The 17,001-nt window shown below is 36.1% G+C and overlaps 1 protein-coding gene across 6 annotated transcripts in view; it reads right to left on the minus strand.

The window, feature by feature from the left end:
* Positions 1-17,001, minus strand: part of SPATA7 (spermatogenesis associated 7) — a 35,936-nt gene that overhangs the window by 13,766 nt on the left and 5,169 nt on the right. The window contains exons 2-6 of one of the 6 annotated variants that reach the window (XM_027638404.1): positions 14,598-14,658; positions 13,632-13,798; positions 12,304-12,384; positions 11,556-11,648; positions 10,521-10,568 (exon numbers count right to left, since the gene is read on the minus strand). In XM_027638404.1, coding sequence (XP_027494205.1) covers positions 10,521-10,568; positions 11,556-11,592 — 85 coding nt within the window. In that variant the 5' untranslated portion in view covers positions 11,593-11,648; positions 12,304-12,384; positions 13,632-13,798; positions 14,598-14,658. Of the gene's footprint in view, positions 1-9,706; positions 9,827-10,155; positions 10,257-10,520; positions 10,569-11,555; positions 11,649-12,303; positions 12,409-13,631; positions 13,799-14,597; positions 14,659-17,001 lie in introns of those variants that run through there. The other 5 variants (XM_027638405.1, XM_027638403.1, XM_027638402.1 and 2 more) reach the window with 5 other exon arrangements.

Here is a 17,001-nt window from a genome sequence, read left to right on the forward strand (position 1 = left end):
CTTATCTCACAATGAACACCAGTATATAGGAATTCCAAGATCAGAATTGCTAGCAGAGCACTCTGCTCAAAAACTTACAAGCTTGCTATCATTTTTTTACAGCTAAAACTCTTTTGACTGTACTCTCATCCAGGATTTCAGAATAAAACCCATTTATTGTTAGCAAATTTGACATGCAAAAAATCCATGCTAACAGCATGGAGTAGTCTCCCAAATACAGAAACCCACAGCCAAACAAGCAAGTTCATGTCAAGAACATAAAAAACGAAGGAAAAGTCTCAAAGGGCCACTGTCAGATCAGGATGGGGGAATTTTTATCAGCCTACACTGGTCTGCAGTCCAAGACCCCATCTGCAGTGTCAGAAGATAAGTCAGATGCCATCAGACAAAAAAGCCCAAAAGACAGATAAATTTTCTGTGTACAAGTCAGCTAAACCAGTCACCTACATACGCTATCTTGCAGTCCAAAGATTTTTATATTGTGAGCAACCAGGTGTCACATATGTATCATAGAATCATTTAGGTTGGAAAAAACCTCCAAGATCATCGAGTCCAACCTTTGACCAACCATCAGTTTGTCAACTAAACCACAGCATTAAAGTGCCACATCCAATCGCTTCTTGAACACTTCCAGGGACGGTGACTCCACCACCTCCGTGGGTAGCCCATTCCAATGCTTGACAAGCCTTTCCATGAAGAAATTCTTCCTGATGTCCATCCTGGACCTCCCCTAGCCCTGTTTAAGACTATTTCCTCTCTTCATGTCACTAGTTCCTGGCAGAAGAGAGTGACCCCCACCTGGCTACACTCTCCTTTCAGGTAGTTGTAGAGAGTAATAAGATCACCTCACAAGCTCCTTTTTACCAGGCTAAACAACCCCAGCTCCCTCAGCTGCTCCTCATAGGACTTGTGCTCCAAACCCTTCACCAGCTCTGTTGCCCTTCTGTGGACATGCTCCAGCACCTCCATGTCTTTCTTGAAGTGAGGGGCCCAGAACTGTACACAGTATTCAGAGTTCACAAAGTTGAAAAATCCAAATGAGGCTGATAAAAAACATTAACAATTTCATTCCAATCAGGAAAAAAAGAGGGTTTATATAAGCAAGCACACTTTTAAAGTCTGTCTGCTCAATGAAACCTGTTTTAACTCCTGATCACATTTCTCAGTCACTTAACACAGTTCCACAGCAATCAGACACATAGAAAGGTCTTTCAGAATTTCTTCTTTGGTTTCATAATGTAATTGTATCACACTCTGCTAGACCCCAATCTTCACATGCACTACTTTACTTAATGCATGGAAATGTAAATAACTTCATGGATTGCTGTGGTACATTCTTCTAGACAGTTGAGACCTACAGCAATCTGAGGACATTTAATCAACCTTTAAAATGCATTCATCTGTGTACACGTACCCTACACACATTTTAATCTCCATGAAATATTTAAATATATGTATTCATTTTATTAAAGATTTTAGTCCCCTTTTAAGCTAGAAATGAATCTTTCAGATGCAAAATCCTTGCTCTCATTGCTCAGGGAAATATCTCTTTCTCCTTCAATTCTTACAATGGATATGAAAAATACAAAGTAATTTCTTTTATGGTGGCTGATCAATCCAGCATATGCTATTAGAGTATGTACAATATGAAGTTGCCTTTATTACTGGAAAAATATTAGCTGAAGTAAAAAATGCTACATATACAATTCTGAATTAAAAATATACCTTGTAAAAGACAGACAAAATATACTGTACTATTAAATAATTAAAATAGAATATTTTTCTTCCTACACTGAATTATTATTATGTGTCTATTCTAAATTACTATTATCTCTAATTGCATTTGTCTTAAAAGTTACAGACAAGCCCTCAAAAATTAGCTATAGGTTAGAAGTTTTATATGCTTGAGTTAAATAATGACTTATCCTGGGCCAATACAGTGTGTCTGTGTATGCACATGCATGGAAGATGTAAAAACTCATGTTTTGCACTGCCCAGGTAAAATGGTGATGGCTGATGTGTATTGAATGTGTATCTAGGGAAAAATGTGTGAATGAGAGCTCTAGAAAAAAAATGCAAATCACACAGAAGTATGGTAAGTGCAAGCAGGTGCCTGAAACAGCAAGCTCCTTACACTCAAGTGCTCAGGTGAAAATCGTGTCTGCCTAAGACAAGACAAGCTTTATCACTTTACTGCATGTTCCACCTGCATACACCTGCTTAACAGGAGTGTTTAGGCAAAGTGCAAAGCAGTGTGAATATTACTGCAAAACAGAATCTTGTGTTGTCCTTATTCTGCTCTTTACAGGATGAAGACTGAAATTTGACGTACATGCACAGATTCTGCCTTTACTACTGGCATTCAAAGCTACAAAAAAACCTCCTCCAGGACTGTATGCTGGGACTCTTTTTACCCAAAGCATGGCTTATGTCCAAGACCAAAGAATGAAAGAACAGTAAGTATGCCAGCTAAGGCCATTTTTGGATGCCAGAATGATCCACTGGGACTACTGTCACCTGCATGGGAAATGTAATGTCTTTTCCTCATACCCGCAATTGAGTGAGCTTAGCTCAGCTAATGCACTAAGTTTGTTCCAAAAGCCATAAAGTCACTCATGCACACTGAAAGGCAGCACACACATATGCAAAACAGAATGTCAGAAAATCCCAGAAGTATACCCATCTTACTGCCAAAGTACAAATTTTCAGGCTAGATCAGACATAAAAGCTAGGAATTGCAAATCCAGCAAAGCAGGACAGAGAAATACTTCTTGAAAAGAGTTAATGTAGATGTAAACAGGCAGCTGGAGATAAGTTAGGACAGCCTTGGGGCAGTCAGCAAGTAACACAGACAAGTGTGAAAACATGAACATGGCCTACCTCTCCCCTTATTTCACATGTCCTTTACCCAAGCAGGGACTAGAGAATCCAGTCTTCACATTTGATTTTAGACAGAAAGAAAATTTGCCTGAACCTCTGAGGCACTAATTACAATATTAAAATTGGCTGGTGCTGAAGATACTTAAGGCTGTCATACATAACCACTTGTTCTGCAATGTGACTATATTAAAACCAAAAAGAACGAGACCAGCATTCAAGAAGACATATGCAGTTTTAAAAGGGAGATTTGTCTGTTAATTGGAAATGTTGCTCGCTGTTTAAGGTATCTTTGCTTCAAATCAATTACAGATACAGCTTCTTTAGCTTTCAGAGAGGTTAATAAACTAAATTTGACAAGTGTGTCCTTGGTATCCTGTGAAAGACTAGTGGGAAGTAAACATCAATTGCACTTGTTAACTTAATAATTTCACTGCAAGTAGCTTTTACTGAACATTGGTTCCAGAAACATAACACACATGTTGAGTTAAATACGGGAAAGGTACATCATAATAAGCACCTTGTGACAAATAAATGAAAAAAAGAAAACCTTTGGGTTATTTTTCATCTCTTTAAAAACGGAAAACTAAATGTTGAGGAATAAAGAAATACAGTCTATAGATCCAAATAATGAGTCCCTTTAAAAGCATTATTAGAGACTTTGAGATTAATTATATCTCATTAACTACTGTGCTCAAAACTATCACAAGGATGTATAGTAAGAGAAAATGTATTAAAATGTAAAAAGTATTAAGTTTTGTGTATCAGATAAATTCAGTCTGTGAAACTAGATTCTGTAACTTACTGCATCCACCCCACGAATCTGTTCTCTTAATTTTGTTGCCAGTGAGAGGAAGCCCCAAGAAGACCATGAATTTTAGATGTTAAACTGTAGCATTCCCCATAAAGAGATACTTATAAAATACTGATCAATCTGTCATAGAAGGAACACTTCAGCCTAGGCAAATACTCTTTTTGCAGAGCACACCACTCCAAAGCTTTATTTCCCTTAAAGCCTTAAGTCTAGGCTGCAGCATTATTTCTGGACATGCACAGGGTTATAAAACAAATGCCATAAACGTGGAAGAAACAAACTAATCATGCATATCGCAGTCCTAGTCAGCTTGAAAGCTCTGCACTTAGAAGAATAGGACGATTTGGAATGCCAGTGGTTGTCCTTTGCTCCGAATTTCCAGTCCCTAAATTTCTCATATGTCATATCACAGTACAACTGGCAGTTAACCTTCAAGTTATTTCATTTTTGATGTAAATAACCCAGGGCAGACCATGAAATATTAAGTTAGATTTAAATTGAGTTCAGCTTGCAGAACAATGTATCCCAAAAGAATTATTCAATACTGAGCATTTCTCCATTGTGTTTTTATATAAGCTATTTTTACAGCAATACACTTCTAGTTATTTTTCCCTTTTGAATTCTTTTCAGATAAACCATACAAACATCATTTCTGCTAAGCCTGAAGTGCCTGCAGCAACCATAATTGCAGTGTTCAGCATATCAAGTTCTTAAAAATTTTTAATATCAGTTTCCTAGCTCTTCACAACCCCCCAGTACACCAGGATTTAAGCACACAGTGTGAGATCTCATCAAATGCAAACTGAATTTTGTCACTGGCTATGAAGTTCAGGTTTCTCATAAGTCTCAATCGAAATTTCTTAACATCGAAGTTTTAGTTTACGTAACTCTAAGAGATTACTCTGCAGTCCTTCACACCCATTATCAGTAGCACCGTTTCATTAAATAAGGGAGGAATCACCACAAAAAAGGGTGACAAAGTATTTATTAAAGGCTTGATACTAAAGACTTGCTTGTATCAAACAGAAAGTAACGTCTGCATGAGGGTGTGTACTTCAGAAATGTGACACTGCTTGGCAAAGATACTAATGGCAAAATCTGGTAATTGCGAATGTTTGGATATAAAGCCTAACAGTGAGACATAAATCTTTCACAGAAATCTGCACAGAAACTGTGGAACCCTGCACCAACCCTGTAGAAAACTTCTAGGCCTGCCCCGGTAAACCTCTATTTGTGCACCCTAGAGAGAGGTCCATCTGGCTTAGGTGGGCTTGGACAGTGATTTTTGTCTCAAGGTACTCCTAGCGCAGCCTTCAAGGACAATTTATACATACTGTACTGAAATAAAGCTGAGAATAAATGGAATGCATAATTTTATTCTTGTTCTCTGGTAGGCTATAGCTATTTTGTGATCCTCAGTAATGGAAAATTGTATAAAAGCAACAACTCTCCCCATCCACAGACAGATAGTAAAGCTGGGAAAATTCATTTAAAAATCAGGGACACATTTTCAATGATGATGATGATTAACTGCTGCAACATCTAGAAAAGGAAATGATGTTTTCTCTATTCTTGACCTTTACAAGTCAAGGCCTTCAGGCCCTTATTGTTTATGTGTTTTATTTGCCACATTCAGTATGCCTGTTGAGCACAACTGGATGGAATTTTTGGTCTGCTCAACTCATGATGTCAGATGAGATGATCTGATGTCTTTTTACATCTGCAAACTCTTTGAAAATGTGTTTTTGATCAACATATCTAAAATTACCTCTCATTTAAAAAAAAAAAATAAAACTTTTCTATAGAAGAAACTTTAAAGTAAACAACTTCTGAAAGAAAGAAAAAGTACAATCACTCCAGAAAAGTACAGTTTCATAAAGATTTTTTTGCCCAATGGGTTTTCCAGCTCTCTAAAAATTCAAACTGGATAAATATACCAGAACATTTTGCCAAAGACAAACTTGAACTCTGAAAATACAAGCATTAGAATTATCTGAGTGTTTGACTTGAAAGAGCTTATATTAATTGCTCATAACTTTTATTTTAAGAAATACATATGCAAGGACAAGACTCAACAGGAAAAAAAATAGGGAGATTTTATGAAAGCGTCCTGTAAAACAGCGGCAACAACAAAACACGTAAGACAGCTGTTCACAGATCTCCGCTTTTCATAGTGCAAAGGGTAGACAGCTACATATTGTGTTCACATGGAAAATTAAGATTTAAATACAGAATTACATAATATTATGCACTTCCTGATATTCCCACTTGAATCTAACCCCTCAAAGAGCAGAAAAACAACATTACTGGTCAGTTTGAACTGTTGTCTCTCCCTATCTCTCACCACCCTCCCTCCAAGTATTCAAGTTCCATCAGGCTAAAATAGATTTATGGTGGGTAACTTCTCAGAATACTTTTTTCCCTTCTTCTTCTCCACCCCCCCCAGTATCAAAGAGACCTGCATTCCCAAGCTCACTAATCACTGGGTTCAGTCTGTACTATCAATATGCCCTGTGGAAAAATCTCTAAACACATGGGTTGAAAAGTTAGTACTGTTAGAAACCAGGCATGTGTAGCAGCAGCTGTCTTACTTGGCATAGCTTTTGTCCAAGTTTTCTGGCTCAAATTCCACAACCACAGACTTCTAATGGCCACTGGTATCAATCAACATGCTTGGACTAATTCTGAACATAGAAGTTTCACATTTCAAGAAGTTTCACATTCTAACAACTATTTTAAGTCAATAAGGCTGATCTAATACACAGGAACATGCTCACTGCTAGCCCAGGGGCATGGCACCTTGCCTACTTCGCTGCCAGTTATGATACCAGGAAAAGAACAGTGGAAACTAAATCCACTTTAAGGACAGAACACATTCAGATGGCCAGGAAGAATGCCAACTACAGTATCATGTTTAATTCTTAAACACTAATGACTGATTCATGGCAACAACCCCAAAGGGAAATACTCACCTGCTATTTTAGCAGTACATGAAGCATATTTTCAGGGGATGTTTTTTAACACTATCTGTGGGAATTCTGTTTTGAAACTCTATGCTATTAATAAATCTTATAATTTCAAATTGAAAATTTACCTTCCTGCCCAAATCTCTTTTGAAATAGAGGGGGGAACAGCAAACTTATTTGGGATGCAATAAGTAATAAGACAAGGAATACAAAAAGAAAAGAAAAAAGTTAATACTATGCTTCAGTTGAAGCAATGACAGGCACAGAACTACTGGGGGAATAGAGCTGTAAACCCCTCATTCTCGGTGACATTACAGAGACACCGCCGATATTCAATCACACTGAAGTTGCAACTGAGCCTGGATAAATTATGTGTTCCATCTCCAGCAAGAAAACAGCAATTGTTTTGAAAATATTCTAAAAATCCTTTTCCATTACTTTTCTTCCTCAGCACATTTTTAAAAACTCGTATTGTCTGAGCTATTGGCAATCATCGCCACATTGATCTGTTTCGCAAAAGGCAGAGGAAGAAAAATTATTCTCCAGTGGATTTCCAGAGACTCTACAAATGATATGTTGCACTGAGCTTAACACCTGAACATGGACCACTTGGTTGCGCTATTATTACACTACAGAAATCTGTAGTTCTTGATGAACAATGCACAGAATGGTAGGAAAAAATGCAACTACTGTAATTTTAGGTATGAAATAAAATCGAAATGATTTTCAATTTCATTCTAAACATCTAGAGTTTATGAGAATACTGCAGATACCGAACAAGGTATGCCTGTGTAGTCTTAACCTTAAATACCTTGAAGATAGTGAGACCAATAATGATGAATTTGAAAGTAGATGTGTCCCATGGAATTATCCCTTTGATAACTCTGCACAAATTTCAGCCTGCATGGTGGAGTTCCTTATCTGTAAAGTCATCTCAGTCAGATGGAACATGTGAAGGAAGCAGGTCAGAAAAAAAAATACCAGTTACATGCACACACTGAGTAGCAATAGAAATCCTCAAAGGCTCTTATTAAGAAAGGATAATCTTCAGTATCTGGTACAAATGCACACATGAAAATCCTGGACCTATCTGTTGCAGTTGAGACACTTCTGCCACTGACCATCATGGAACAACAATTTTAGCTATAGCATCTATAACCCTTACAATCCACCATCCAAAATATGCCCTTCAAAACTGGAATTGCCAAGATAAATGCTTTCAAGCAAGTTTAGTTCTAGTCCCAACAGTGTTTGAATTGGATACATGGAAAAAACCTTTTAGACCCACAAATATTGTGACAGTGGCAGAGGTTTCTCGGGGTTCAGAATCTCCATCCCTGGACGTTTCCAAGACTTTTCTGACTGATCTAGTGTTGGCAGAAGTCCTATCTTGATTAGGAAGCTCAAGGAGGACAAATAAACTCTGACGGTGCCCGCACTGCAAAGTAAAAACACTACACTGAGGAATATTCTAATAAGAATTCTATTGTTTACATAAGCTTGCTTTATTATTTAGATTTTTATCTTTAACTTGGCACTCTAATTTTTATTAGGGAACATAAAGCACCTAAAAATATGAAACCTGAAAAGTGAGGCAGAGACATAATACTGTCTTGAGAAGCCACTTTTAAGGGAAAAAAAATACAACATTATTTATTGCTTTGTTAAACAGATTTTAAAAACTAGTAAATTCATTTTCACTTGATAATTGTGCAATTCTGCTCAGTGCAGAACATCAAGGAAACAAACTGTATGTTAGAACTGAGCTAAATCTAAGGATAAAAAGAAGATCCATTTAACCATGATGTATACTCAGTTCTGTGAGACCAAGAAGTAAATCTAACATTACTTCCAAATGAATCCTGTGCTACTGACTAGGATCCAAATCCTTAACTATGATGTTCAGTTTCACTTTAGGAGCCAGCTTTATTTTGGGAATATAATAAATTCCAACTGAGTAAGAATTAGCACTCCCAAGTCTTAAGCTAGAATAACTGTAGGTAAATCAAGGAATTTTTTTGTAATAAAAGGCTTCATTTCCCCCCCCCATCTTCCAGGTTTTTTTCTCTCATGAATAAGAAATATCTTCTAGGGCTGTGCTGGTTGTATGCATGTTCTAATAAGATAAAATACAGCAGCTTGTTCTTTAGCAAGAATTTAGTGTATCAGTTTTACTAAATAGATGGGTAAAAATAAAAGCAGCAACAACAGTGAAATGTTCCCATCGCACTCTGTACAGCAGAGTAATGTTCTGCCTGTGACCAGGACAGAGGCACATCGTCAGACAGCAGTCTGAGTAGGATGAACTGGAAGAGAAATGTATTGCACAAAGCCTTGCCATCTGAAATGGAAATTTCCTCAGAGCACACCTGCAAGTGTCAGGACAATTATCTGTTAAGGTTAAGGCACTGTTGCTGTCTCCCAAAATGAACTCATTATTTGAGGAAGCTCATTCCACTGTGAATCACACAAGCTATCAGCTCAGAAGCATTTTATCTGTAAAGACAGCAGACTCTAAAATAAATAGGCATTTGTTGGTGTTGAGAAAAAACCAAGACATGAAAAAGTATGGAAGACTAATTGTTAATTAGGGAACCTAAGAAAGATTCTAGCAGATGCAGAAAGAAAACCTACATGAGTTTTTTATTATAGAAACACATAGCTGTAAATATTCTTCTTATACCAATCCTCTATTTTCATGCTTGTTTCAAAGAAAAGCTCAGTAGAGGTGGAGCATGAGAAGTAAGACATTTTTCAGGTGACTCTGCAGAATAGGTGATCTGAAATTCCTATTGCAATCAGAGGTTTTAAATATCCCTGCAATACTATTACTACTTGTGCTGTACCATTTGAAAGCAGAAGGCAAACCCACATAGCATCTCTGATCCTGGTGCAGCTCATTGCTTAATTCAGTCTCAACTCTTTATGCCGAAGTACTGAAAAAAGTGCTAATGAAATTGAGTCTGCCAAAAGGATGATTGATATCTTAGTTACTCTTGATACTTTTAAAAGGTAGCATCACTTTGGCTTGATTGAATTTGATACTAACCACAAACTATTCAGTCATTAGAAGATTTAACTTTCCATCCTTAAAAATGACTTCTGTTTTCTCCAGTACCTCAGCAGTCGTAACTGAATATGAAATTGGAGAATGAAGAACTTTTTCTAACTGCATTAAAGACAGATAGATAACAGAAATATATCTTTGATATTTTAACAAACAGCTGCTATTTATCCACTTTGACTTATATATTCATTTAGTTATTCATAAATCAATTATTTGAAAGTACTGCACTTTGGCTAACGCTATGAAGTAAGGCTACAATAATGGTATCTTTAAACAGTGTTAAGAAATTAGACAACTTGCAGAAAAATTAAGTGCAGTTTAATCCAGGCTGTAGGGCTGTGTGGTTGTGATTGGTTCTGTTTTCTGCACAATGGAACAAGAAGTTTCAGCCTCGGTTTCCAGGTGCCCACATTCCCAAAATTTCTCTTTACCTGGCACTACTAAGCTCTCTTCTTGAGTGTTTAAGCTTACATCATATCATACAACAGGAGAAAATGTTGAAATTCTCCTTATGTGCTCCATTTTCATCTGCCTGTGTGGATGAAAAGATACTAAGCAAAATTAACTGTCATGCTAAGCACAAGTCATCACTGACAGATGAGATCCATCTCACTGGTCTCACATTTGCTGCAGATTCCTACAATTAGCTGGAAAATGATGCAAAAAGCTGAATAAACAAGTAGATACATTAATGCTTTATTATATTCTGTTGTTACTCTTCTATTTCTCTGGCTCTTGTTGTGTTAAGTAAGTTTTACAGAAGCTTTTGCAGAATATATATATCACAAGTACTTACATTTGATGCTGGTCAGCCTACTTTTGGGCACTGAGCAGTCTACAGCTGCTAAAAATGAGAAAAACACCAAATGGGAATGATTCAGTATTTACTTCATATATGTGAGAGGTAGAAAAAAATAGCAATAAACCAATACAGAACAAAGACTAATTTAATTCTTCTCTATTTTAAAACATGACAGTTACCAAGTACTTAAAGTATTAGGTTGATATTAATACAGAGAATTTGCAAGATAAAGCTGTTTGGGTAAAACACATATTTAAAGTAAGAATCATCACTTAAATGAAGATTCTTTACACAAGGTTTCTGTACATTTTGTGCTGATGGCATTTACCTGCATACCCAAGGATATTGAATATGTTACATAAGAGATAACAGTATATTTGTGAGTGTGGACTCTACCAGTAACTTGATTTTCTCATTTGCAAACACACGCTCCTTAAAACTCGCTGCTATATTCACCGCAGTAAAAACAAAAGATAATGAAATTTTTGAAATTAAAAAATTATAAAATATATAATTATTAAATTATAAAACATAAATTACAAAAAAAGACATAGTGGTCTGAGTTTAACTGAAAATGTTCTACCTTCATTCCTAAAATAAATTCTGTATCTTTGCTATTTTGACTGTCACTATGATTTTCAGTTCAGCACGTAATTTCATTATTTATTAATTATTAGAGTTAATTGAATTAATTATTAATTCACTATTTCATCATTTCATCACATATCAAAATCACAGAATAACTTCAAGAAAGGTCGAAGGAGACCATTAAAGTACTAAATACTGTAAAATTAAGGTAATATATTTGGTAACTCTTAAGGAAAAGGTTTTAATATAAAAATTCCAATCTCAATAATATAAAAGTATTAAGTAGCGGTTATATCTCCTTGCTGATTCCGGTTTCAGTAAGAAACAGGAATAACTGTACACTTACTACAATCCAGTTCATTCCTTCTTGATATGAGCATCTTCTGAAGGAATGAGCTAAATCTGGGGGTAGAAAGTTCATTCATACATGCAGGTTTTTACCTTTGGCTGACAGCATCCTGTTATAATGACACATCATGTGATCTCTGATGAGGTATTGGTTAGTCAGACTTCGAGATGAGTCTATGCAGAAAGCTGTAAGATTAAAACACATTTGAAACACTACAAAGGCGAGAACAAGAATACTAAAATTTTAAACTGTTATTAACTTCAATTCAAAGTCATAAAGCTTAAATTACAGTGTGCTTAACTTCTTTGCTCAATGGCAGCCATTCTTCTTTGCCAGTTACTATCACATGAAACCATTGTGTCTCCTTTGTCTTTTCCCACTGAGCCCACTAACTCAATAGATAGCTACAAAAGTAGCTGAAATTGGACTACGAAAATGTCAGCATGGAAACTTCCTGCTTCTTCCCTCTAAAAAAAGTGTCTGAGGTGCAAGGATGGCACAGAAACATACACTAGCCCATGTAAACTACTGACTGTAAAGGAATATTTTTAACCTCAAGGATTCTTTAAGTGGTAATCATATATATATTCCAGCTAACACAGATGTGACATCTTTATATATTTGGTTGTCTTGCTACCTATTTATAGCCAGCAGTACAGTCAAGGCAAAACTTACTCCTTGAGAGCATTTTCAGTAATGCATACTAAATCTAAGTGCTATAAACTTCACCAAATAGCTTGATTAAAAGGTTTTAATAATAATAACATTTTAATCATAAAATAAATTAATTGACATAAGAGGAACCATGTCAATCTTCTGATGAAAGCACACGTTACTTACCATTACTCTTAGTACTTAAGTGCCCTTTAAATGGACTTGTTGGACCACATCTGGGAATGACAGCAGGTGGGTGTTCACTCACTTTAACAAAATGTCAAACAAAAACTGAAAGTTAGAAAAAAAAAAAATCCCAAAGTGTGTTTTTACAAAGACAAAGTTAGAATCTTTCTCCAAGGAATTCATGAATGGTTCTAGTGGACTTTTTCACTGAGGGAAAAAATCTTATTTAATTGTTCTATTATTACTGAAATACAACAGTGTAGTTAAGTAACTTAATCTAAACACCAAGATACAGGGGAAATGTGATTTAAAAACTGGCACATGAATTAGGAATCTGCAACGCCTTTAGAACATTGTTGTAAAATGACACTAAATCTGTATCAACAGATTCAATCTCCTCTCTTACAAAGCACAACAAGTACCAGGGCAATCTTGAATTCCTATAAGGATTTCATAGTTTCAAAAGTCAGTCTTTATAGAGTGCAGGCTTCTGTGGTTTTCCAGTATTAGAAGTAGTGTTTGCAATAATAGTGAAAATGCTAACTGTCCTGCAATTGTTTTATCTTTATACTGTTTTCTGTAAAGCCAAAGGACAACAATCCTGCTCACCCATATCAATTTCAAATGGCTCATTTTAAATTCCCCTTGTGATACAATTCTTCCTAATTTGTGATTTAAGCATACATAGGGACAAACAATGCTAAATTATTTTTAAAATATTAAAATTCCAAACATATAGCAAAAATTCATTAGATTTAGAATTACTGTCTCCATAATGACTGTAAATCTCTGTCAATAAAGGCTTTCTTTCCTGTTCATGTATTATATTTCTCTACCATACACTATTACATATGTGTGGTATTCACAGTATAGCTGGATCCACCCTGAAACCCGTCACTTCCTGAAGTTACAATGTCCACATTTAAAGAATGCAAGTCTTCTAGAGGACTTGAATGTTAGATGATAACATTTCAGTCGATAAAATTTTCACCTAATGATAAAACCCCCACCCATATATCAGAAATCTAGATTATAGCAGACATCTGAGAATAAGAAGTGTTCTAGTCACAATTGCCCAAAATAACCTAAATATTCCATTATTTTCTGTAGTTCAGAGCTAGGTTATAATTCTAGAGGGAGGTAGATGTGGTATTGTCAGATCAATGCTTACAACAGCACCTCTAACTCATTCTTATGTGACAGAATCATAGAAAAGTAAGCATGATCATCTTAAAAAAGCAGAGACATTGTTATAACTACAGTAGATTCTCTTCAAGTAAATAAATGACTTTGTCCTGAGTTAAAGATGATAAGAGACACTCAGAAACCTGTTGCTTTTACTGTCTTCAGCTGGAGATGCAACTGTTCAGCACTACAGAGAATCCAGACGATTTTGCAATGTTCACTTGCTTCACATCACCAGCAGATGGCACAGAATAAATTCTATGGAAAAAACTACTGGCTGTTGGTTTTGTCCTTTACAACTAATCTGTATCTGGGGGAAGAGGGTAGGAGGAAAAAAAAGTCAGGACCAGTATTTCATTGGCAAGAAAAACTGTCAGAAAATGTCAGGAAGAAGAACTTAAAAACATTTCTGTGTCCTTTATTTCGGCTGTGGACATGTGGACAGCACAGGAGTCACTCCCAATCCACACAGCAACCCCTGATTTACAGAAGTCCAAAACGCACTGCAAACACAACATCTTGTTAAGATGTCACAGCCTTTGTTCAGGTACTATGTTCCCAAATCTCAGTTCCCCCTGCATGTTCTAATTTCTGTGCCACCAAAGAAATTTTTCAAGTCCCTGATCCAACCAGATGGATTTGCAACCCTGCTTCTGCTTAATTGCAGGATAACCTGTACTAAGCGCTTTCACAAGTATCCCTGAACTTCCTTAGAAAATACCTGGGCCATTACAATTTTGACGCCTGTTTCAGGAAGTGAAAAAACCTTAAATAAAAGCATTCACAACTGCTCATATTTTAGGATACCCATGAAATGCCAGGATTGCAGCCCCTCTAGTACTGGACTCATTGAAAACTTGCACACCATTAACAAACAACATCTTCTTGCTGTTTAGAATATTTCCTTGCTGGGTAAAAGTTAATGCTGAACAGTGTTTTGGTTTTTTTTAATATATGGTTGGATTCTAGGGGCCCTCTGTTCTGGCAAACTACATTTTCTTGCATTTCCACAAACAGCAGAACTTGTGATGAAGGCTTCCTATGGTCCACCCATGGTATCCTATGGTGCTTGCTCCTATATTCTCTAACTCCCAGGCCAAACAACGTACCTCAGCTGTTCCTGTAAGCTGGGTGTCACTGAGGGTGTTTGAGGCTCTCTCTGTGAACCACCTGTTTTCACAAAACATGTAGAAAATTTATCACAGAAAAAGGGTCAAAGAAACTAATTTGGCTAAAATAATGTTCAGTTCTACTGAAACAAAAAAGGCAAACAAGCAAATTTTTGGTTCCTTAGGATTCCAGGCTGTTTCACATACATGTTCCTTCAAAAGTACATTTTCTACACTGAAGTCAACTTACAATACTCTCCCAACATCTCCAGTCTGAAACTCAAAACTGCTTTTTAAAGTGTCAAATATTTACAATGAAGGTGCATGTTGCTAATGTCAGAGGATATGTGGAGGATATTTCTACCTGACTGAAGTAAGGTAGGAAGTGTTAATGGTCAAATGTTTCACAACTATAATTTCACGTTGTCTTCTGACTTGCACAGGTATTTGGTTAGCTTCAGGCTGTGTTTTCAAAGTTATCTGCACAGCAGCAGAAGCAACTTAAGATGAAGGCTTAAATATGTAAAGATCCTTCTAAAGGTGTAGGTGGGATTTTCAGTAAATTACACAGTTGGTCAAATATAAGCCAAACAAAGGGAAGATAACTACAAAACTATCTTTACATGTGATTTAAACATAAATTTCCTCACAGATATAAGTGGACTGTCTGAACTGAATATAAAATCGGGATTCCCATAATGAGCGTTCTCCTGAAGTACAGATAGAAAACATATTAAGAACTTTTAGAAATTCATTTGATCTTTTAGTTCCTTGTGTGACACTGTGCAACAAAGAAGAGAAAAAAAATAAAAAAAACCCTTTCCCTATAATTTTTTCCAGCTGGTATCTAAGTTAAGTAATAATTATATTATTTCAAAGTGATTTTTAAGATATTTTGTCTAAATTATATTTTCATTTTAAATGCATCCTATCTTTAATTCTATTTTTACAGTCTTAAAAATGATGAAAATTGGTGGTTTCTATTTGTTACTTTGCTTCCTGGTTGTTAGTGGATATGGAGAATTTATGGAAATCATTTTTCTACAAAGCCATTTCAGATTTGGAAAGTGAATATGTACTGGAGAGAAGCCCAGTCTTTCATTACAATGTTCTCCCAGGAAAGATTTTAAACGCAAGTATTAGACTTGCTATTTTTATAACAAGTGTGTACTTCAGCCACAGCAAATAAAATATACTGAAAAAAATCAATCAGGCTATCCTTACCCACCAACACTTGCTACTTAAAAGAAAATCCACAAAAAATGCAGAGACTGGAGGTGGGATATTGGATATAGGCATCTAAATCCAGCACTACAAGACATAAAGCCTTTACTTAACTGTGCAGAGATGTGTGAACACTATAATTTCCAAAAGGCAGTTCCTAGACCTTAGCTTGGGTTCAAACAACCTTCAGACCAGCATGGATTTAGACCTCAGGTCTCCCCAGCTGTTCCAGAGGAGTATTTTTATCACTCTGTCAGGATATTTTAACCCTTTTGTGCATTGGGGGTTTTTTTGTGGCTCCAAGACTCTTGCCTCCTCTCAGCTGGCAATGTAGAAAGCACCCCTAACTCTAACAGACCAGAACTGTTTGATTTGATCCCTCTCGGGCTGATAAGGGCCCAAGCTGACAAATGCTCTGCACAAACGCTCTAGCCACTACACTAAAGGTCTGATATTCTCACTTCTTCCGCTGACAGCTCTTTTTCCTCTTCTCTTTTTCCCCAAAATCTCAATGCTCTAAACCTGAAATAGTTAGAGACACCTTTGTTCAAGTGGGTAATTCAGGTAACTACATGCAGAAGGTTTGTGCTGTGAATTTCATGCAAGTCAAGGATGCTCTATCACTACCACCTTTGTTCCACCAACTAGTTTAGTGATCTTTTCAGTAGGCTTCCTGCTATGAATTCACTCTTCTAACTCCATACAACTAACAGTACACTACAGCACTAATGCTGTACACATGCTGAGGAAGGAACAAAAGTGGTTTAAATAACCTCTGTGAAATCCAAAATGAGTTCAAGGAGTGACAGAAACTCCTTTAAGCATTTAATGTAATATATCTGACAAGGTCATATTTAAAGGAATGAAACTGTGCCCTGAAATACACATTCCTCTCCTTTTGGTACTATGCGAATTTTTAAACTAAAGTATCCATTACCTCTTTATGGTACAGAAATTGTTGTGCATATGAATGTAACACAGAAATATACAGAGTAAAAACTGATATCTGAAAGTACATCAAAAGATTAACCTGATTAAGAAGATCCACACTGGATTTAAACTTAATTTATTTAAATAAGAAACTAATTTTTCTATTTCTAACTACTTGTCTTTTACATTAGCATGATGATATACCTAAAAAAAAAGCATACTCTACTAATATTACTAATGAGGCCTGCTC

The sequence above is a fragment of the Corapipo altera genome, unplaced genomic scaffold (assembly GCF_003945725.1).
Source record: "Corapipo altera isolate COAL_440 unplaced genomic scaffold, ASM394572v1 23, whole genome shotgun sequence".
In the NCBI taxonomy this organism is placed as follows: domain Eukaryota; kingdom Metazoa; phylum Chordata; class Aves; order Passeriformes; family Pipridae; genus Corapipo; species Corapipo altera.